Source organism: Coturnix japonica, chromosome Z (assembly GCF_054131305.1).
Source record: "Coturnix japonica strain WE chromosome Z, WE-NBRP24, whole genome shotgun sequence".
NCBI lineage: Eukaryota > Metazoa > Chordata > Aves > Galliformes > Phasianidae > Coturnix > Coturnix japonica.
In genome coordinates, this window is record NC_140702.1 from 69,756,383 (window position 1) to 69,778,571 (window position 22,189).

The 22,189-nt window shown below is 49.7% G+C and overlaps 2 protein-coding genes and 2 long non-coding RNA genes across 4 annotated transcripts; all 4 read right to left on the reverse strand.

Annotated features, from left to right (window-relative positions):
• Positions 1-1,802: 1,802 nt before the first annotated feature.
• LOC146754185 (rho GTPase-activating protein 32-like) lies at positions 1,803-8,082 on the reverse strand. The gene is made up of 12 exons (XM_085530099.1): positions 7,969-8,082; positions 7,323-7,400; positions 7,069-7,150; positions 6,446-6,589; positions 5,909-6,011; positions 5,616-5,748; positions 5,050-5,132; positions 4,580-4,687; positions 4,169-4,314; positions 3,493-3,697; positions 2,632-2,771; positions 1,803-2,312 (listed from the first exon to the last, which is right to left on the reverse strand). The coding sequence occupies exons 1-12, from the start codon at positions 8,080-8,082 to the stop codon at positions 1,897-1,899; spliced, it is 1,752 nt and encodes a 583-aa protein (XP_085386225.1). The 3' UTR covers positions 1,803-1,896.
• A 357-nt stretch (positions 8,083-8,439) lies between these two features.
• On the reverse strand, positions 8,440-9,394 carry LOC146754186 (uncharacterized). Its single transcript, XR_014939705.1, has 3 exons — positions 9,312-9,394; positions 8,870-8,942; positions 8,440-8,517 (listed from the first exon to the last, which is right to left on the reverse strand). It is a non-coding gene; the product is annotated as an uncharacterized LOC146754186 (long non-coding RNA).
• Positions 9,395-10,798: 1,404 nt separating this feature from the next.
• Positions 10,799-17,083, reverse strand: LOC146754187 (rho GTPase-activating protein 32-like). The gene is made up of 12 exons (XM_085528639.1): positions 16,965-17,083; positions 16,319-16,396; positions 16,065-16,146; positions 15,442-15,585; positions 14,905-15,007; positions 14,612-14,744; positions 14,046-14,128; positions 13,576-13,683; positions 13,165-13,310; positions 12,489-12,693; positions 11,628-11,767; positions 10,799-11,308 (listed from the first exon to the last, which is right to left on the reverse strand). Exons 1-12 carry the CDS (start codon positions 17,076-17,078, stop codon positions 10,893-10,895), a joined length of 1,752 nt encoding a protein of 583 aa, XP_085384765.1. The 5' UTR covers positions 17,079-17,083; the 3' UTR covers positions 10,799-10,892.
• Positions 17,084-17,435: 352 nt separating this feature from the next.
• Positions 17,436-18,390, reverse strand: LOC146754188 (uncharacterized). The gene is made up of 3 exons (XR_014939163.1): positions 18,308-18,390; positions 17,866-17,938; positions 17,436-17,513 (listed from the first exon to the last, which is right to left on the reverse strand). It is a non-coding gene; the product is annotated as an uncharacterized LOC146754188 (long non-coding RNA).
• Between the last annotated feature and the right edge of the window lie 3,799 nt (positions 18,391-22,189).

Below are 22,189 nucleotides of genomic sequence, written 5' to 3' on the forward strand. Positions count from 1 at the left end.
AGGGCTAAGACAGCCATGCAGGAACGCACACAGCACAACCGTCCCTTCCACTTGCTGTAAGACATGCTAAGTCTCAGGCTACGTGATGCCTGTCTGCCCAGCAACTTTACGATGCTTCCACGATTGAGCAAAGACGACGACGGAGGAAGCATGGGATGGGTACTGCCTTTACGGATACCCCCTTTGGAACGTGTGTGCTGGGGGAAGATTACTTCTGATGGTCAAGAGTAAGCAATAGGGTGCTGTGAGCTCTGACAGCCAGCAGTTCTCAACACCTCACTGCCCACCCCTCCATCCCATGCTAGCTTAGCTTACCTACAAGATGCTGCACAAGATGGTGTGAAGACAAAGGTACTCAATCAACAGTCAAGAGCAACAAGCCAACCAACCACTCCAACCACTAACTCGCCCACAAAGGAACACGGAACACACCGCTCCTCCCCTCATTCCAGCCGCTTATGATGTCACCAAGGGCCACCAGCCTGGTCCACCATGACCCCCCACAAGGGGGGAGGCAAAACCACGTGGTCACATCTGATTCCAACGCAGCACCACAATATTCCCGAACTCAGTGTGGGGTTGGCTCCTGACTGAAGATTCACCCAAGTCTGTGTTCCACTCCGCTTCACCTCAGGGTCTAAAAGAAGCACAGACAGATATGATTAGAAGATCCTTTGCGCAGATGTAAGCGCAGGGTGCACGCATATTCTTTTTAGCAAGAAATACTACTTGAGAATCCACAGATAGTTTTTTGAGAAGTAGTATGAAAGATGAACAGAAAGTAAATAGATTCATTAAAATAACCTAGTTAATCCTCTCCCCATCAAAAAGGAAGCTTTCTGGGCACTGTAAGCAGCAGTTCTGAGAACACTTTGCACCACAAATTGCAGCACATACATTTTTGTCCTACGGGCCCCTCGCTTCTATCATTAGTGTCAGATTCAGTCAGGTTAAAATACATGGATCAGAACAGCCATTCAGTTCTGCTGAGACAGGATCCCACTGCTGGGTTGTCCCCCAGTCCCACTCCCTGTTTTTCCTAGCACGGGTGGGGAAAGGAACTGCAAGTGGTATCACCTACCCAGACTTCTGCAGGGCCTTCATTCAGTCTCCCATTACAGGGAGAAGCAGGAGAGCTCTCATGGCACAATGCTCGAGGCTGGAGAAATCAAGGCTGCCTCTAAGATGGTGCTTTCAAGCAACACGAGGAATTGGACGTAGGACTTGAAACACAGGGTAACGTGAAAAAGCCACCAGTCCCCATGAATGTGGCTGTTCACAGAGAAAACAGCTGCGCGCTTTCCATCAGTGTGATGTTCACCCAACAAAGCACTCAGCCAGCAGATGCATCCAGCATCTGAGCACCCCTTTGGAGATGGTTTTCTTAACATTGAAGCTGAATCTTCCCTCATACAACCTGCAGCAGCGTAATGATGGCAGGGCTGGAGATGATCTGCAGAGCCGGCTCAGAGGTGGGAGCTGACACGGCGGGAGGACAGAGGTGTTAGTGAGCAGCCACAATGTCAAAGAGCATCAAATGCCCCTGAAAAGCATCACAAAGCCACAGCCAGGAAGCTTGGGGTTTCCATGAACAGAATCCAGGATGCTAGAGATTATTTGCACCCATACACAGCGGTAGCAGAGCTCTCGCTGCAGGCATCCCAAAGTCAGGCAAAATGGGAACACACCCAGAGCTCTGCCGCACGCACCCCACAGCCAGAGCGCTGCAAGCTGAGCTGCCTTGCTGTTTCTTGCACTCATCCCAGTCACTGCGAATGAAGATTCAGAATGCAATCAAGGCGTTGACTGAGAACGAGTGTGCCTTTATTCAATAGGAGAAAGGAGGGGATGATGTGTGAGGTCTGGAGGAATGATGGGACTCATCCTTTCTTGTCATCATGAGAGTGGCTCTGAGCTCGTGCTGTTGCCCGGAGCCTCAGACTGTTGGCCTGATTCTACTCCCCCCTCCAAGACACTTGGCTTCTCCTCACTGATGCTGACCTGAGCCTGCATGGTGGTGCTGCTGTCGGGGCACTCGGGTTGTGCTTGGGCTGGGCTGCACTCTAAAGGCATTGGGTCCGGGCTGGTGCCTGTGGTGTCTGGCAGGCCCAGGTCAGCAGCTTCAGCAGGGATGGGATGAATGAGGGCTTCCACTTGGATGACACTCTTCTCTCCATCCCTGCTGTCACATGGAAGGCTGTCGTTTGAAGTGCAGCAACCCGTGCTTCCTAACAGTTCTCCATTGATGGAAGCACAGGATGCATCATCATCACATGCCCTGCGTCTTCGTGGTAGACGAGGGCTCGATTCACCTAGGAAAGAGTACATGTACAAGGGTTAGTGTCCAATGTTCGCAAGATGAATCATGAAAGAGGTTCTTGACATTTGGCTATGTAGTAGTGATGGGCAGAAGCAAATAGGCTTCTAGCAACAGTGTCACTGTCTTGAAAGTGAGCCTCGTGCTGGTCCAGCTCGTGTGTTGACAAGAGACTCATTTGGGAAAGACGGGGGTCAACTGAAGACGTCAGGCACGGGCCTGAATGCCAGAAGGAGGTATGTGCTCACTGAAAGCATGAATTCTACCTGTGTTGCTGACAAGCAGTGATTTGTAAGCTGGATTTGCACCCTTACCTGCCAGGACCACGACTTCTGCTTCTGAGGCACTGCGCTGCAGTTGGCGTTCCGCCACAGGGGATGATGGTTTGCCCAGGCAGAAGCAGGAACGCCAACTGCCAGCTCGTGACTCCTTCCACTTGCAGGGCACACTTGGTCTGGAGAGAGAAAATAGATCATGATGTCAGTCATGGTGCAGGGAAAGGGAAGAGCTGCACCAAGCCCTTGCCAACAGTTGCCCGTTCCTGGCACTGCCTGCACTGCACTGCCTGGTTTCTGCTGAAACAAAGCTTAGAAATGCGCTCTTTTTCAAACAGCAGAGGACGCTTCCATTCCCACAGCTCAGCCCTGAAGTCCTGCTGGCTACATTCCTCACAACCATGTCAAGCAAGATGCGGAGCATGTGAGCAAAGGCTCCACAGCCGGACAGGACAGGAGTCATAATATCAGGCAGACATAATATCTTTCTGAGGAACCGTGCAGCCATAAGGGAAGTTCAAAAGCATCTCTGACTCTTAACGCTAATAACTCCTCGGCCTCAGCTCACTGCCATCTTTAATTTCTAATGCCAGCAACTCCGACCAACAGGTCTGCTTACAGGAGAAATGCAATTGATTTCAGGCACGCGGCCTGGAAATCTGGAAATCCCCAGTGCTTTCTGATACAGCCAGCACAGGCCAGGAAAGACGTCAGAGTGGCTGTCTGCATCTCGTGACTGCCTGCCCAACCAGGAAGGAAAGGAACCCTTGTGTGGCTCCGTTGACCCCCTCGGGCAACTGTATGTTTGTTGAGTCCTCGGAGATATAATGGAGAAAAATTAAACCGATAAAACCCACCCGACCAATGATGATAGGGGCTGGAAAGGGAAGTCCTCTTTACCTTTCAGATGGAAAATCAATGACCGTGTGGAATCTCCCCGATACAGCTGCGGGCCCTTCCTCCACCTCAATGTCATCGCAGTTCTGTGCCACAGCAGGAGAGCTGCTCTGGCCTCTTCTCCGAGCCTGTGCCTCCTGCAGGGTGAGCAGTTGTGTGACAGTAGGAGACTCCCACGCAGACTTGGACCCCGACAGAGAACTGTGCCCTGCAAGGGAAAACCACAGGTAAGACAGAGGATCAGAAAGCAGCAGCACAGCCACCCCAGTTCTGCATTTTTCTCAGACTCGCTTATTCGAACCACTGGAAGAAGAGGAGCTCAAAATAACCGTGTGCTCAGAGTTATGCTCGCGGCAAAGGACACAGTCATAAATAAGAGCAGCTCACTGTATCAAAACAGGCAAACAAAAACCCTAGAAAAACTAGGGGGCAAGGAACTCAGAAAGCTTTGCTGCCACACTTCAATCAAGCTTCACCTGCTTGCAAAGCACCTTAAGGGCAGTATCAATTTTTTCCTTGTAAGGTTTGGGTTTGGACACACTCAGGATCAAGTAACAGGCACCATATTCTAATCTAAGTCCAGAAGTTTGTTGTCTCCTCAACAGTAAGAGCATTTTCAAAGGCCTGGATTGGATCAAGGTGTCATATCAACTTCAAGATAATGGAGGAAGACTCTCACCTGCTCCCTCTCCCTTGGCTGGTGTGGATTTGGAGCCGAAGAGAACATCTGCGTGGCTTATGAGGAGTTCCACAACAGCTGTCTGTGTCTGCAGCTCCATGCAGGCAGCTTCTCCACTGGTGGTCACAGACTGGCTCCGCTGGGATCTGAAGAAAAGACAGATCTCACAAGTCATTTCCCCAAGATCATTTCTCCAAGTCTGAATTTGTGCATCAAAAAACTGTCAAGTTGGGCTCTGCAGACTTCCGCAGTGGGCAAACAGCCATGCCACTGACAAAATTCTCCTGGATGATCAGGGGGACAACAGACCCATCTAAACATGAGAGCAGAAATTGTCATCTAGAGATTGTGCCCCTGGGGTTTAGGGAGAGCAGAAGTAACGATCGTGTTGAAACGGGAAAATAAGTTTACCTTAAGAGGTTTGGAGCCCACACAATTGCTAAATTCTTAGCATGCATGTTGGTGATAGAGCAGTTCCTGGCCAGAGACAGCAAGTGCCTCATGAGATACTCCAGTGTCCTGGAAAACAAGAGAGGCAGATGTTCAGCACCAAAAAGCAAGCCGTGCTGCCGTGCACAAAACAAACCTCAGTTCTTGCTAGTGGTTGTCATTGCTACCATCCCTGAATATGAAGGAGGTAAAACATTCCCAGTGCCACCATGCTGCAGCACCAAGCCCCGCAAAGCACAGCCACAGCCATCGGCTGCACCAACCGTGCCCCCGTGCCAAGGAACTGACCCAATCAATTGACCCGATGCAGCCTTCAGCCGCTTCAGCGTGCACAGGCATGATGTTGCCAGTGTGAGACAACACCTGGAATTGCATCATCAGCCTCTGAAAGGCAGCAGGGTTGAGCTCAGCAGACCAAGCACCGCACTGACCTGTAGTGAGGAGCGGGCAGCTGCTGGATGGCGTCCTGCATTCTCATCAACCGCTCCTCCTCTGTAGTAGCACAAGCAGCATCCTGGAAAAAGGCAGCAAGGGACTCAGACACCAGTCAGGCTGGATAGCAGCCACAGTCTTGGGAATCATGGGGGCAGCGCAATGGTGGTCAGCACTGAGGCAGACTTGACGCCTTCCAAGAGACACGCAGCCTGTGCAATCAAGGCCAAGCAGTGCAAGCTCTGGGGGGCTTTACTGCCTGATTGCACAGTGCAGCTCCTTGCAGCAGGCATTCGTCTCCAAGTCCACTTTGCTATTAACCCCATTCTACCAATAGTTGGGGAGCAGCAAAAGAAAGGGAATTCTCACAAGCATTGTGAATAGCTTAAATAAGCACCTCCTGGCACCACCAAAAGTGGCATCAGTGAGAGGCGGGATGTGGCAAAGACATGCCTCATGGGGCTAACAGAAACAGGACCTCAGAGCTGGGGCACAGCTGCAACCACTAGCCAGGACGCCCAGGGAAGAAGTACAAGCCATTTCCAAGACACTGCCCTGAGCTTACCGAGAACTTGTCATACATCTGGTCGGTCAGCAGAGGGTTCGGGAGCTCCCTGAAGTACATCTTGCAGAGGGAGCTCACACTGTGAATGTCTCGGATGCTTAGCTCGGGAACCTGCTCCGAATCAAATTCATGGCTGCAGAGAAGGACACAGAATTGGGCAGAGGGCTTTGAGAAAGACAAAAACAAGTCCAAAGCCACACAAAATACAGGCAGGAAATGGAAGGGGTTCCTCCGAACGCCTGCAGCATGGCACGTGCCCCTACTGACAGCTGCGTCAGTTGCAGCACTCTTACCGTAGTTGCTGGATCTTGGATGCGACGCCGGAACGACGGTATATTCCCTGCACCACGCCATGCTGCTCGATGAACTGAGCGCAGCTCTGGAGGACCTGGGGGACTACAGAAGAAGAGCCAGCGGTTAGCTGAGCTTCTGACTCAAGTCCTGGTTCAGGCCGTGCTCTTCTCACATCCCATCCTCTAAGCCCAGCCGGGCTACCGCTTGCTTCCTCCTTAGAGGAGAAAGCTGGCAGAGACAGCTGTGAGAAAACTGCACAGAGATGTGTTCTTGGCTTTCCAGAATTGCCACGACCTATCAACAGCCTGGAGAAAGAAATTCTGGCAAAGCTACAGACACTGCAAGTCCCATCACAGCTCCCTCGGGAATGGAGGAATCCAGTCTCACATCCAGAAGAGCTAGGAAATGGATGCAGTGTGCTCTTGTTGGCCAGAAGGCTTCCTACGTTTTCAGGCTTACACAATTGCTGGATATGATCTCCCTTTCATCTTTAGATGCCCAACGGAGGAAGATCTCAGGAATGGGCTGCTCCTTACCATCACGGCCAGAGCGGAGAAGGTGCTCCCCCAGGTCGCACCCAAACACCCCTTCCTTCTCTGGCTCCGGCTGCTTTGCTCTCCTGGGACGGGCTTTCACCACAGAACGAAGAAAGGTGTTGAACTTGCCCCGTTTCTTTGGCACTGCGCAACAAAACAAAGAAACCAGTTCATTGCAGGCTTGGATCAATTGGACGAGGCCGAGTGTAACAGATTCAACAGAGCACGTAACAACGGGAATAACATTCCCAACAAGAAATACACGCAAGAACGGATTTTCCCTGTCCCTACAAGTGCCCAAGGCCAGGTCGGAAGGGGCCCCGCACAGCCTGCTCTCGTCTCCTACAAAATGCAGAGGCTGGTGACCCAGACTTAGGCAGGGGCCTTGGAGCCTAAGGATCCTTTAGGCCCCTTTCCAATCCCAAGCCATTCAAGGAGGATTCTGTGACTTCCCCAAGCCCAATAATAAACACAGTGGGATTGGGCCAGATCTCTGTGTGTTCCAATGCAGCTTAATGCAGTCCTCTTGCTAAGCTTGCTCAACTCGGGCGTTGACGAACATACTGAAAGCCACGCTCTGACCCCATTTTACTAACCCGCATTATCAAATGTAACATGTGTACCTGGCTTTGGCAACGAATTGACCAGGGACTCGGGAACTTTTCCGCTAATGAGTTCCACGCACTCACAGGGGAAATTTCCAACCTGTAACAAGAACAAAAAGACAGATGGACATTAGCCCGAGCCCAGAGCCAAAGGGAAAGTCCTCTGACATCGACACAGGGCAACCATGCCATCCCGTGCAGGCAGAGCAGCTCCAAGCTGAGATTCTTGACTCTACTGAAGTTGCGCTCTCTAGTCGGAAGCATGTGCCTACCTCAAAGCCACGCTTGCCTCTCCACCAGGGACTCATCTCCTTTGGTGGCACTGCAATAACGCACACCAAGTCTCCTACCTGCAAGAGATTGAAACGTCAATCCCAGCTTCAGCACAGCTGGCAGGAAAGCACAACTCAAATAACTGCCTTCTTCTGCGCCGCAGAATATCCTAAAGCTTGACAGCAATTGCACCAGTGCTGCCCCCATGGCATTTTCCCTTCCAAAACTGAACTTGGAGGTACAGGAGTTACACAACATACACAATGCAGCCGTGCAGTAGGAAACGGGTCTCAAAAGCAGCAGGCTCTCTGCCAAAGGCAATGGAGAGCTTCAGTTTAACCACGGGCATCTGTTAGCAGGGCTGTCTGAACACATCTGCACACTTCACACACCGGTCTGCTGTTGCTCAGAGACCAGGCTCCCATAACTGGGCAGCATCTGCTTGATCAGAGAGTTCAAATGCCCAATCAAACCATATTTGAGAGATGGCCCAACTCCTCCCAACCCAGCCCAAGTCTAAGCTGGAACCAAACCTTCCGAGCTTCACCTCACGAGACATTCTCAAGGTGGCTGAGAATATTCCTGAGGCGTTCACACCTTCTACCCTCCTGTGCATGACAACAAGGAATGCCTGTAACTGCTTACCTCCAGGGAGAGTTCCTCTGGCGCCTGGGCGACGTAGCGCTTAATAACATGGGCTGCCGCAATTGCTGGAACGTTAAGAGATGACACCGCACGCTCCAGCTGCGGCTTCCTCATGTTATCAGCCTGCAAAACAGAGCACAGGCCGTGGTCAGGTGCTGAACACTAAAAAGGAGGATTTCAAGGTGAGGAGCACATCTGCAGAGAAAGTTGCAGGAAATGCGCTCCGTCCTTATCAGGAGCACTTCAGAAAGATCTGCATGTCTCCTAACAGTTCTTTCTCTTCCTGCTGTGCAGCGGGATCGCCAGGCCATGCAAAGATGCATCTCTCTCTACACAGACTAATCAGCAATGGCGCTGGCGCAGACAGGTGACCTGGCCCTCTTTTTGGCCCATTCTTTCCTGCAGGGGAGTACATCTACAGCTCCCTCTGCTGGCTCAAAACAGGGAACAAAGACCAGCTAGAGCTTCATACTGTACCTCCGTTCCCACCACGTCAGGCTCACGGCTGATCTGACTGCACGCAGCGCCCATCACAGCACGTGTGACTAGCTGGAACAGAACAGAAACACACTTCTGTTTTCTCTATTCACACAGCACATTATGGAGAGACTTCTTCACAACTACCCTTGCATACCCTGCGGCACAGGCAGGTGTTTGAGAAACCACCCCTTGCTTCAGTCTATTCCAACATGCCAGCCTATTAGGCAACACTGTACCAAGTTGCAATCCCTCTGCCAGCAGATGGGGACTCTGGCATAGAGCAGCAGACGCATTCGTCCAGAGTGCTCTGACAGTGCGATAGCGGGGCATTAGACAGCACCCTTCTGAGGGCTGAGCTGGAGGGCAGTGAAGAAACCCACTGCATGCAAAACGATGTGGGGGGACAAAACATGGCACGTACCTGGCAGAGAGATCACCACAAGGTATCTGCAGCAGTTCCTTGTCACTTTGCTCAGATGTTCTGAGAGCCAAAGCTGCTCCAAGGCAGTGGGTGGAGAGTGGGGAGAGAAAAGAGCAGGTCAGTGACCAGGGCTAAGACAGCCATGCAGGAACGCACACAGCACAACCGTCCCTTCCACTTGCTGTAAGACATGCTAAGTCTCAGGCTACGTGATGCCTGTCTGCCCAGCAACTTTACGATGCTTCCACGATTGAGCAAAGACGACGACGGAGGAAGCATGGGATGGGTACTGCCTTTACGGATACCCCCTTTGGAACGTGTGTGCTGGGGGAAGATTACTTCTGATGGTCAAGAGTAAGCAATAGGGTGCTGTGAGCTCTGACAGCCAGCAGTTCTCAACACCTCACTGCCCACCCCTCCATCCCATGCTAGCTTAGCTTACCTACAAGATGCTGCACAAGATGGTGTGAAGACAAAGGTACTCAATCAACAGTCAAGAGCAACAAGCCAACCAACCACTCCAACCACTAACTCGCCCACAAAGGAACACGGAACACACCGCTCCTCCCCTCATTCCAGCCGCTTATGACGTCACCAAGGGCCACCAGCCTGGTCCACCATGACCCCCCACAAGGGGGGAGGCAAAACCACGTGGTCACATCTGATTCCAACGCAGCACCACAATATTCCCGAACTCAGTGTGGGGTTGGCTCCTGACTGAAGATTCACCCAAGTCTGTGTTCCACTCTGCTTCACCTCAGGGTCTAAAAGAAGCACAGACAGATATGATTAGAAGATCCTTTGCGCAGATGTAAGCGCAGGGTGCACGCATATTCTTTTTAGCAAGAAATACTACTTGAGAATCCACAGATAGTTTTTTGAGAAGTAGTATGAAAGATGAACAGAAAGTAAATAGATTCATTAAAATAACCTAGTTAATCCTCTCCCCATCAAAAAGGAAGCTTTCTGGGCACTGTAAGCAGCAGTTCTGAGAACACTTTGCACCACAAATTGCAGCACATACATTTTTGTCCTACGGGCCCCTCGCTTCTATCATTAGTGTCAGATTCAGTCAGGTTAAAATACATGGATCAGAACAGCCATTCAGTTCTGCTGAGGCAGGATCCCACTGCTGGGTTGTCCCCCAGTCCCACTCCCTGTTTTTCCTAGCACGGGTGGGGAAAGGAACTGCAAGTGGTATCACCTACCCAGACTTCTGCAGGGCCTTCATTCAGTCTCCCATTACAGGGAGAAGCAGGAGAGCTCTCATGGCACAATGCTCGAGGCTGGAGAAATCAAGGCTGCCTCTAAGATGGTGCTTTCAAGCAACACGAGGAATTGGACGTAGGACTTGAAACACAGGGTAACGTGAAAAAGCCACCAGTCCCCATGAATGTGGCTGTTCACAGAGAAAACAGCTGCGCGCTTTCCATCAGTGTGATGTTCACCCAACAAAGCACTCAGCCAGCAGATGCATCCAGCGTCTGAGCACCCCTTTGGAGATGGTTTTCTTAACATTGAAGCTGAATCTTCCCTCATACAACCTGCAGCAGCGTAATGATGGCAGGGCTGGAGATGATCTGCAGAGCCGGCTCAGAGGTGGGAGCTGACACGGCGGGAGGACAGAGGTGTTAGTGAGCAGCCACAATGTCAAAGAGCATCAAATGCCCCTGAAAAGCATCACAAAGCCACAGCCAGGAAGCTTGGGGTTTCCATGAACAGAATCCAGGATGCTAGAGATTATTTGCACCCATACACAGCGGTAGCAGAGCTCTCGCTGCAGGCATCCCAAAGTCAGGCAAAATGGGAACACACCCAGAGCTCTGCCGCACGCACCCCACAGCCAGAGCGCTGCAAGCTGAGCTGCCTTGCTGTTTCTTGCACTCATCCCAGTCACTGCGAATGAAGATTCAGAATGCAATCAAGGCGTTGACTGAGAACGAGTGTGCCTTTATTCAATAGGAGAAAGGAGGGGATGATGTGTGAGGTCTGGAGGAATGATGGGACTCATCCTTTCTTGTCATCATGAGAGTGGCTCTGAGCTCGTGCTGTTGCCCGGAGCCTCAGACTGTTGGCCTGATTCTACTCCCCCCTCCAAGACACTTGGCTTCTCCTCACTGATGCTGACCTGAGCCTGCATGGTGGTGCTGCTGTCGGGGCACTCGGGTTGTGCTTGGGCTGGGCTGCACTCTAAAGGCATTGGGTCCGGGCTGGTGCCTGTGGTGTCTGGCAGGCCCAGGTCAGCAGCTTCAGCAGGGATGGGATGAATGAGGGCTTCCACTTGGATGACACTCTTCTCTCCATCCCTGCTGTCACATGGAAGGCTGTCGTTTGAAGTGCAGCAACCCGTGCTTCCTAACAGTTCTCCATTGATGGAAGCACAGGATGCATCATCATCACATGCCCTGCGTCTTCGTGGTAGACGAGGGCTCGATTCACCTAGGAAAGAGTACATGTACAAGGGTTAGTGTCCAATGTTCACAAGATGAATCATGAAAGAGGTTCTTGACATTTGGCTATGTAGTAGTGATGGGCAGAAGCAAATAGGCTTCTAGCAACAGTGTCACTGTCTTGAAAGTGAGCCTCGTGCTGGTCCAGCTCGTGTGTTGACAAGAGACTCATTTGGGAAAGACGGGGGTCAACTGAAGACGTCAGGCACGGGCCTGAATGCCAGAAGGAGGTATGTGCTCACTGAAAGCATGAATTCTACCTGTGTTGCTGACAAGCAGTGATTTGTAAGCTGGATTTGCACCCTTACCTGCCAGGACCACGACTTCTGCTTCTGAGGCACTGCGCTGCAGTTGGCGTTCCGCCACAGGGGATGATGGTTTGCCCAGGCAGAAGCAGGAACGCCAACTGCCAGCTCGTGACTCCTTCCACTTGCAGGGCACACTTGGTCTGGAGAGAGAAAATAGATCATGATGTCAGTCATGGTGCAGGGAAAGGGAAGAGCTGCACCAAGCCCTTGCCAACAGTTGCCCGTTCCTGGCACTGCCTGCACTGCACTGCCTGGTTTCTGGTGAAACAAAGCTTAGAAATGCGCTCTTTTTCAAACAGCAGAGGACGCTTCCATTCCCACAGCTCAGCCCTGAAGTCCTGCTGGCTACATTCCTCACAACCATGTCAAGCAAGATGCGGAGCATGTGAGCAAAGGCTCCACAGCCGGACAGGACAGGAGTCATAATATCAGGCAGACATAATATCTTTCTGAGGAACCGTGCAGCCATAAGGGAAGTTCAAAAGCATCTCTGACTCTTAACGCTAATAACTCCTCGGCCTCAGCTCACTGCCATCTTTAATTTCTAATGCCAGCAACTCCGACCAACAGGTCTGCTTACAGGAGAAATGCAATTGATTTCAGGCACGCGGCCTGGAAATCTGGAAATCCCCAGTGCTTTCTGATACAGCCAGCACAGGCCAGGAAAGACGTCAGAGTGGCTGTCTGCATCTCGTGACTGCCTGCCCAACCAGGAAGGAAAGGAACCCTTGTGTGGCTCCGTTGACCCCCTCGGGCAACTGTATGTTTGTTGAGTCCTCGGAGATATAATGGAGAAAAATTAAACCGATAAAACCCACCCGACCAATGATGATAGGGGCTGGAAAGGGAAGTCCTCTTTACCTTTCAGATGGAAAATCAATGACCGTGTGGAATCTCCCCGATACAGCTGCGGGCCCTTCCTCCACCTCAATGTCATCGCAGTTCTGTGCCACAGCAGGAGAGCTGCTCTGGCCTCTTCTCCGAGCCTGTGCCTCCTGCAGGGTGAGCAGTTGTGTGACAGTAGGAGACTCCCACGCAGACTTGGACCCCGACAGAGAACTGTGCCCTGCAAGGGAAAACCACAGGTAAGACAGAGGATCAGAAAGCAGCAGCACAGCCACCCCAGTTCTGCATTTTTCTCAGACTCGCTTATTCGAACCACTGGAAGAAGAGGAGCTCAAAATAACCGTGTGCTCAGAGTTATGCTCGCGGCAAAGGACACAGTCATAAATAAGAGCAGCTCACTGTATCAAAACAGGCAAACAAAAACCCTAGAAAAACTAGGGGGCAAGGAACTCAGAAAGCTTTGCTGCCACACTTCAATCAAGCTTCACCTGCTTGCAAAGCACCTTAAGGGCAGTATCAATTTTTTCCTTGTAAGGTTTGGGTTTGGACACACTCAGGATCAAGTAACAGGCACCATATTCTAATCTAAGTCCAGAAGTTTGTTGTCTCCTCAACAGTAAGAGCATTTTCAAAGGCCTGGATTGGATCAAGGTGTCATATCAACTTCAAGATAATGGAGGAAGACTCTCACCTGCTCCCTCTCCCTTGGCTGGTGTGGATTTGGAGCCGAAGAGAACATCTGCGTGGCTTATGAGGAGTTCCACAACAGCTGTCTGTGTCTGCAGCTCCATGCAGGCAGCTTCTCCACTGGTGGTCACAGACTGGCTCCGCTGGGATCTGAAGAAAAGACAGATCTCACAAGTCATTTCCCCAAGATCATTTCTCCAAGTCTGAATTTGTGCATCAAAAAACTGTCAAGTTGGGCTCTGCAGACTTCCGCAGTGGGCAAACAGCCATGCCACTGACAAAATTCTCCTGGATGATCAGGGGGACAACAGACCCATCTAAACATGAGAGCAGAAATTGTCATCTAGAGATTGTGCCCCTGGGGTTTAGGGAGAGCAGAAGTAACGATCGTGTTGAAACGGGAAAATAAGTTTACCTTAAGAGGTTTGGAGCCCACACAATTGCTAAATTCTTAGCATGCATGTTGGTGATAGAGCAGTTCCTGGCCAGAGACAGCAAGTGCCTCATGAGATACTCCAGTGTCCTGGAAAACAAGAGAGGCAGATGTTCAGCACCAAAAAGCAAGCCGTGCTGCCGTGCACAAAACAAACCTCAGTTCTTGCTAGTGGTTGTCATTGCTACCATCCCTGAATATGAAGGAGGTAAAACATTCCCAGTGCCACCATGCTGCAGCACCAAGCCCCGCAAAGCACAGCCACAGCCATCGGCTGCACCAACCGTGCCCCCGTGCCAAGGAACTGACCCAATCAATTGACCCGATGCAGCCTTCAGCCGCTTCAGCGTGCACAGGCATGATGTTGCCAGTGTGAGACAACACCTGGAATTGCATCATCAGCCTCTGAAAGGCAGCAGGGTTGAGCTCAGCAGACCAAGCACCGCACTGACCTGTAGTGAGGAGCGGGCAGCTGCTGGATGGCGTCCTGCATTCTCATCAACCGCTCCTCCTCTGTAGTAGCACAAGCAGCGTCCTGGAAAAAGGCAGCAAGGGACTCAGACACCAGTCAGGCTGGATAGCAGCCACAGTCTTGGGAATCATGGGGACAGCGCAATGGTGGTCAGCACTGAGGCAGACTTGACGCCTTCCAAGAGACACGCAGCCTGTGCAATCAAGGCCAAGCAGTGCAAGCTCTGGGGGGCTTTACTGCCTGATTGCACAGTGCAGCTCCTTGCAGCAGGCATTCGTCTCCAAGTCCACTTTGCTATTAACCCCATTCTACCAATAGTTGGGGAGCAGCAAAAGAAAGGGAATTCTCACAAGCATTGTGAATAGCTTAAATAAGCACCTCCTGGCACCACCAAAAGTGGCATCAGTGAGAGGCGGGATGTGGCAAAGACATGCCTCATGGGGCTAACAGAAACAGGACCTCAGAGCTGGGGCACAGCTGCAACCACTAGCCAGGACGCCCAGGGAAGAAGTACAAGCCACTTCCAAGACACTGCCCTGAGCTTACCGAGAACTTGTCATACATCTGGTCGGTCAGCAGAGGGTTCGGGAGCTCCCTGAAGTACATCTTGCAGAGGGAGCTCACACTGTGAATGTCTCGGATGCTTAGCTCGGGAACCTGCTCCGAATCAAATTCATGGCTGCAGAGAAGGACACAGAATTGGGCAGAGGGCTTTGAGAAAGACAAAAACAAGTCCAAAGCCACACAAAATACAGGCAGGAAATGGAAGGGGTTCCTCCGAACGCCTGCAGCATGGCACGTGCCCCTACTGACAGCTGCGTCAGTTGCAGCACTCTTACCGTAGTTGCTGGATCTTGGACGCGACGCCGGAACGACGGTATATTCCCTGCACCACGCCATGCTGCTCGATGAACTGAGCGCAGCTCTGGAGGACCTGGGGGACTACAGAAGAAGAGCCAGCGGTTAGCTGAGCTTCTGACTCAAGTCCTGGTTCAGGCCGTGCTCTTCTCACATCCCATCCTCTAAGCCCAGCCGGGCTACCGCTTGCTTCCTCCTTAGAGGAGAAAGCTGGCAGAGACAGCTGTGAGAAAACTGCACAGAGATGTGTTCTTGGCTTTCCAGAATTGCCACGACCTATCAACAGCCTGGAGAAAGAAATTCTGGCAAAGCTACAGACACTGCAAGTCCCATCACAGCTCCCTCGGGAATGGAGGAATCCAGTCTCACATCCAGAAGAGCTAGGAAATGGATGCAGTGTGCTCTTGTTGGCCAGAAGGCTTCCTACGTTTTCAGGCTTACACAATTGCTGGATATGATCTCCCTTTCATCTTTAGATGCCCAACGGAGGAAGATCTCAGGAATGGGCTGCTCCTTACCATCACGGCCAGAGCGGAGAAGGTGCTCCCCCAGGTCGCACCCAAACACCCCTTCCTTCTCTGGCTCCGGCTGCTTTGCTCTCCTGGGACGGGTTTTCACCACAGAACGAAGAAAGGTGTTGAACTTGCCCCGTTTCTTTGGCACTGCGCAACAAAACAAAGAAACCAGTTCATTGCAGGCTTGGATCAATTGGACGAGGCCGAGTGTAACAGATTCAACAGAGCACGTAACAACGGGAATAACATTCCCAACAAGAAATACACGCAAGAACGGATTTTCCCTGTCCCTACAAGTGCCCAAGGCCAGGTCGGAAGGGGCCCCGCACAGCCTGCTCTCGTCTCCTACAAAATGCAGAGGCTGGTGACCCAGACTTAGGCAGGGGCCTTGGAGCCTAAGGATCCTTTAGGCCCCTTTCCAATCCCAAGCCATTCAAGGAGGATTCTGTGACTTCCCCAAGCCCAATAATAAACACAGTGGGATTGGGCCAGATCTCTGTGTGTTCCAATGCAGCTTAATGCAGTCCTCTTGCTAAGCTTGCTCAACTCGGGCGTTGACGAACATACTGAAAGCCACGCTCTGACCCCATTTTACTAACCCGCATTATCAAATGTAACATGTGTACCTGGCTTTGGCAACGAATTGACCAGGGACTCGGGAACTTTTCCGCTAATGAGTTCCACGCACTCACAGGGGAAATTTCCAACCTGTAACAAGAACAAAAAGACAGATGGACATTAGCCCGAGCCCAGAGCCAAAGGGAAAGTCCTCTGACATCGACACAGGGCAACCATGCCATCCCGTGCAGGCAGAGCAGCTCCAAGCTGAGATTCTTGACTCTACTGAAGTTGCGCTCTCTAGTCGGAAGCATGTGCCTACCTCAAAGCCACGCTTGCCTCTCCACCAGGGACTCATCTCCTTTGGTGGCATTGCAATAACGCACACCAAGTCTCCTACCTGCAAGAGATTGAAACGTCAATCCCAGCTTCAGCACAGCTGGCAGGAAAGCACAACTCAAATAACTGCCTTCTTCTGCACCGCAGAATATCCTAAAGCTTGACAGCAATTGCACCAGTGCTGCCCCCATGGCATTTTCCCTTCCAAAACTGAACTTGGAGGTACAGGAGTTACACAACATACACAATGCAGCCGTGCAGTAGGAAACGGGTCTCAAAAGCAGCAGGCTCTCTGCCAAAGGCAATGGAGAGCTTCAGTTTAACCACGGGCATCTGTTAGCAGGGCTGTCTGAACACATCTGCACACTTCACACACCGGTCTGCTGTTGCTCAGAGACCAGGCTCCCATAACTGGGCAGCATCTGCTTGATCAGAGAGTTCAAATGCCCAATCAAACCATATTTGAGAGATGGCCCAACTCCTCCCAACCCAGCCCAAGTCTAAGCTGGAACCAAACCTTCCGAGCTTCACCTCACGAGACATTCTCAAGGTGGCTGAGAATATTCCTGAGGCGTTCACACCTTCTACCCTCCTGTGCATGACAACAAGGAATGCCTGTAACTGCTTACCTCCAGGGAGAGTTCCTCTGGCGCCTGGGCGACGTAGCGCTTAATAACATGGGCTGCCGCAATTGCTGGAACGTTAAGAGATGACACCGCACGCTCCAGCTGCGGCTTCCTCATGTTATCAGCCTGCAAAACAGAGCACAGGCCGTGGTCAGGTGCTGAACACTAAAAAGGAGGATTTCAAGGTGAGGAGCACATCTGCAGAGAAAGTTGCAGGAAATGCGCTCCGTCCTTATCAGGAGCACTTCAGAAAGATCTGCATGTCTCCTAACAGTTCTTTCTCTTCCTGCTGTGCAGCGGGATCGCCAGGCCATGCAAAGATGCATCTCTCTCTACACAGACTAATCAGCAATGGCGCTGGTGCAGACAGGTGACCTGGCCCTCTTTTTGGCCCATTCTTTCCTGCAGGGGAGTACATCTACAGCTCCCTCTGCTGGCTCAACACAGGGAACAAAGACCAGCTAGAGCTTCATACTGTACCTCCGTTCCCACCACGTCAGGCTCACGGCTGATCTGACTGCACGCAGCGCCCATCACAGCACGTGTGACTAGCTGGAACAGAACAGAAACACACTTCTGTTTTCTCTATTCACACAGCACATTATGGAGAGACTTCTTCACAACTACCCTTGCATACCCTGCGGCACAGGCAGGTGTTTGAGAAACCACCCCTTGCTTCAGTCTATTCCAACATGCCAGCCTATTAGGCAACACTGTACCAAGTTGCAATCCCTCTGCCAGCAGATGGGGACTCTGGCATAGAGCAGCAGACGCATTCGTCCAGAGTGCTCTGACAGTGCGATAGCGGGGCATTAGACAGCACCCTTCTGAGGGCTGAGCTGGAGGGCAGTGAAGAAACCCACTGCATGCAAAACGATGTGGGGGGACAAAACATGGCACGTACCTGGCAGAGAGATCACCACAAGGTATCTGCAGCAGTTCCTTGTCACTTTGCTCAGATGTTCTGAGAGCCAAAGCTGCTCCAAGGCAGTGGGTGGAGAGTGGGGAGAGAAAAGAGCAGGTCAGTGACCAGGGCTAAGACAGCCATGCAGGAACGCACACAGCACAACCGTCCCTTCCACTTGCTGTAAGACATGCTAAGTCTCAGGCTACGTGATGCCTGTCTGCCCAGCAACTTTACGATGCTTCCACGATTGAGCAAAGACGACGACGGAGGAAGCATGGGATGGGTACTGCCTTTACGGATACCCCCTTTGGAACGTGTGTGCTGGGGGAAGATTACTTCTGATGGTCAAGAGTAAGCAATAGGGTGCTGTGAGCTCTGACAGCCAGCAGTTCTCAACACCTCACTGCCCACCCCTCCATCCCATGCTAGCTTAGCTTACCTACAAGATGCTGCACAAGATGGTGTGAAGACAAAGGTACTCAATCAACAGTCAAGAGCAACAAGCCAACCAACCACTCCAACCACTAACTCGCCCACAAAGGAACACGGAACACACCGCTCCTCCCCTCATTCCAGCCGCTTATGACGTCACCAAGGGCCACCAGCCTGGTCCACCATGACCCCCCACAAGGGGGGAGGCAAAACCACGTGGTCACATCTGATTCCAACGCAGCACCACAATATTCCCGAACTCAGTGTGGGGTTGGCTCCTGACTGAAGATTCACCCAAGTCTGTGTTCCACTCTGCTTCACCTCAGGGTCTAAAAGAAGCACAGACAGATATGATTAGAAGATCCTTTGCGCAGATGTAAGCGCAGGGTGCACGCATATTCTTTTTAGCAAGAAATACTACTTGAGAATCCACAGATAGTTTTTTGAGAAGTAGTATGAAAGATGAACAGAAAGTAAATAGATTCATTAAAATAACCTAGTTAATCCTCTCCCCATCAAAAAGGAAGCTTTCTGGGCACTGTAAGCAGCAGTTCTGAGAACACTTTGCACCACAAATTGCAGCACATACATTTTTGTCCTACGGGCCCCTCGCTTCTATCATTAGTGTCAGATTCAGTCAGGTTAAAATACATGGATCAGAACAGCCATTCAGTTCTGCTGAGGCAGGATCCCACTGCTGGGTTTTCCCCCAGTCCCACTCCCTGTTTTTCCTAGCACGGGTGGGGAAAGGAACTGCAAGTGGTATCACCTACCCAGACTTCTGCAGGGCCTTCATTCAGTCTCCCATTACAGGGAGAAGCAGGAGAGCTCTCATGGCACAATGCTCAAGGCTGGAGAAATCAAGGCTGCCTCTAAGATGGTGCTTTCAAGCAACACGAGGAATTGGACGTAGGACTTGAAACACAGGGTAACGTGAAAAAGCCACCAGTCCCCATGAATGTGGCTGTTCACAGAGACAACAGCTGCGTGCTTTCCATCAGTGTGATGTTCACCCAACAAAGCACTCAGCCAGCAGATGCATCCAGCGTCTGAGCACCCCTTTGGAGATGGTTTTCTTAACATTGAAGCTGAATCTTCCCTCATACAACCTGAGACCATTCCCTCCAGTCCTGTCACTAGTTACATGGGAGAAGAGCAGGACAACCCCCGCCCCCCCACACACATAACCTCTCTTCAGGTAATCATACAGAATGATAAGGTCTTCCCTGAGCCTGAGTGATAGGACTAGAGGGAATTTCTTCAAACTGCAGCAGGGAAGATTCAGGCTGGACATTAGGATATATTACTTCTCAGAAAGAGTGGTTGGGCACTGGAATGGATTGCCCAGGGTGGTGTTGCAGTCATCAGCCCTGGGTGTGTTTAAGAAATGATGGGATGTTGTGTTGAGTGACATTGTTTAGTGGAGCTGTTGCTGATAGGTGAACAGTTGTACTGTATGATCTTTTAGGTCTTTTCCAACCTTGGTGATTCAGTGATACCATAAATCTCTCTCTCTCTAACCCTAGCTCCTTCTTTGAAGAGAACTGAAGAGTATACCACTATCTCAGATATGAGTCCAGGATGAGTACTGTCTGAAAAGATCCCATTTATATCCATCGAGTATAAGGGAATCTTGGAAAGTAGCTCAGATTCAGATGTATACATGTAAACAGAACTATCTCTGTATTCTGCCCCCCAAAAAACCACAAAAAACTCCTGATGTTGACAGTGAGAAAGAGGTGTTTTGGTTTTTTTTTCTTTTTTCTTTTTCTTTTTTTTTTTTTTTTTTGTTTTTGTTTTGTATGTTTGTTTGTTTTGGTGGCACGTGTGATTACATTCTACCTTTGAACTGAAGAAAAACTGTACACATTTGTGAATTTACTTGAGGCAAAAAGTCACCCAACAACTGATAATCACTGCCCTGGAGAATGAAAGATGAAGTGGAAAAAATATTTGGTGAAGCCAGAAAGATGTGTGATTTCTTCTCATCAAACAGAGTTGGAAGCAATAGGAAAATCAGGAAAGCTGCAGAAATTTGTGTAAGCTGAGAAAATAACCCAGATCCTTGTTTTCATTCCCCCTCCCCTCCCCCCCCCCCCCCCCACACACACTTTTAATAACTTATATAAGCTACAAGAGAAAAAATATTTCCATGTCTCCTCTATTGTGTGACACTGAATAAATATTCCTGAAAATATTTTTACATTGCTTTAACAAGTACATTTTTCTCAGATCCCTACAGAAAATTTTGAAGATGTTGGCTGCTGGGAAGCTCACAGCATCTATGAAATAGTTGCCCATGAAATTGGCCAGTGGCAAGAGAACTTCACTTGAATTAGAGGAACTTTGTGGAGAGGGTCCATACAAAGAAAGGCATTTTATGCATATATCAAACATTTTCACACTCACACTGAAATAATTACTGCTAGTCCCATACTTGATCCCAAAATACCTAGAAGATTCCATGAAAAGAACAGGATTAATACACATCACATTTATTCTATATAGAAATAGTTTTTTGTTGTTTTATTTTTGTTTGTGTTTTTTTTTTGTTGTTGCTGTTGTTGTTTTTTAAGGACTTGTAATGAAATAGCTAAAATAGCTAAAATATCTTGTCAGAAACTACTGCAAATTAGATATTTCCACAAAAAGGTTATTTATTTGTAAATTATCATGAAAATTCTTAAAATTATATTGGAAAAGTGTCTGTAGTAAACCAGAGGTTACAAATCCCATTTTCTTCAGTACTCTGATGTCCTGTCTCTTTCTACTTAGAGATGACTTATATCATTATCAGAACATCATTTCGTAATCATACTGTAAGGCACAATATTATTAAAAAGAAGCAAAAATTTGCCTGAATTAAGCCATCTTCATTTCTAAACATTTTCCCTTCTTGAAAGGTAGATACTTCCTGCAAACATTCCTTTCAAAATGCTTTATTTTTAACATCAGTGTTGAATGATAGCATTTTTAAATGACTATCTATAAGCAACAGTAGTTGTTGATTTTTTTTTTTTTTGCGGTAAAAGAGAAGGACTTGTCAGGATACCAGCAGAAACCACCTTAAGGTTTTACTGGGATATATGTCAGGTCTTCTTTCAGCAGAGTTTGGCACTGGGGACAGAAAGGATACTGCATAGTGTCCTGATCCTGGACACAAAAAGTGTCCTCTTTGTTTTGTAAAGGCTCTATTTGCTTCTGGCCACTTGTCTACTGCCTATTTAGAGAATTATAGATTTGAATACCCCTTTCCATACATATTCATAACCTAAGCTGTGGACTTTCACCCTACAGTTCCTGCCTGTAGTGATTTTAACTAAGTGAAAACAGAGGAAAGTAGAAAAGAAAACAAATTATTCCAAAACACTAAATGTAGAAAGAAACCAAGATCTGCCAGAAGTTCAGTTTTATTGGGGAAGACCTCCATAACACCTGGCTTATTGTTATTGTATGTCCCTGACATTACTTCGCAAGTTTCATGCAGAGTGCAAATCTCCACAGATCAACTGTTTTCAAGATTATTTATTTGGTAGTTTGTTTGTTAGTTTGTTAATATATATTATATAATAAATCTATCACAGAATCACAGAGTGGCTGAAGTTGCCCAGGACCATGTCCAGATGGCTTTTCAAGATATCCAAGGTGGAAAACTCCACAACATCTCCAGGCAATCTGTGCCAGTGCTCAGTTAGCCACAAAGTACAGACATGCTTCTGGACAGTCATACAGAATCTCCAGTGTTTTAGTTTGTGCATATTGCCTGTTCTCCCTCCCATGACTGGAAATAACCTTGATCTGTTTGCTTTGCACTCTCCCTTCAAATATTTGAAACTATTAATAAGATACCTCCTGAACCTCTTTTCCTCCAGGCTGATCCGTCCCAGCC

What these genes read in the sequence shown, in the direction of transcription:
- LOC146754185 (XM_085530099.1), bottom strand. Translation starts at nt 8,082, where the DNA reads ATGAGGAAGCCGCAGCTGGAGCGTGCGGTGTCATCTCTTAACGTTCCA. An exon ending in GAGGCAAGCGTGGCTTTGAG is followed by an intron (nt 7,151 to 7,322) that starts GTAGGCACATGC and finishes TTCTTGTTACAG; the next exon opens with GTTGGAAATTTCCCCTGTGA. An exon ending in AGCCAAGGGAGAGGGAGCAG is followed by an intron (nt 3,698 to 4,168) that starts GTGAGAGTCTTC and finishes TTTCCCTTGCAG; the next exon opens with GGCACAGTTCTCTGTCGGGG.
- LOC146754187 (XM_085528639.1), bottom strand. Translation starts at nt 17,078, where the DNA reads ATGAGGAAGCCGCAGCTGGAGCGTGCGGTGTCATCTCTTAACGTTCCA. An exon ending in TCTCCGCTCTGGCCGTGATG is followed by an intron (nt 15,008 to 15,441) that starts GTAAGGAGCAGC and finishes CTTCTTCTGTAG; the next exon opens with TCCCCCAGGTCCTCCAGAGC. An exon ending in TGGGCTCCAAACCTCTTAAG is followed by an intron (nt 13,311 to 13,575) that starts GTAAACTTATTT and finishes TCTTTTCTTCAG; the next exon opens with ATCCCAGCGGAGCCAGTCTG.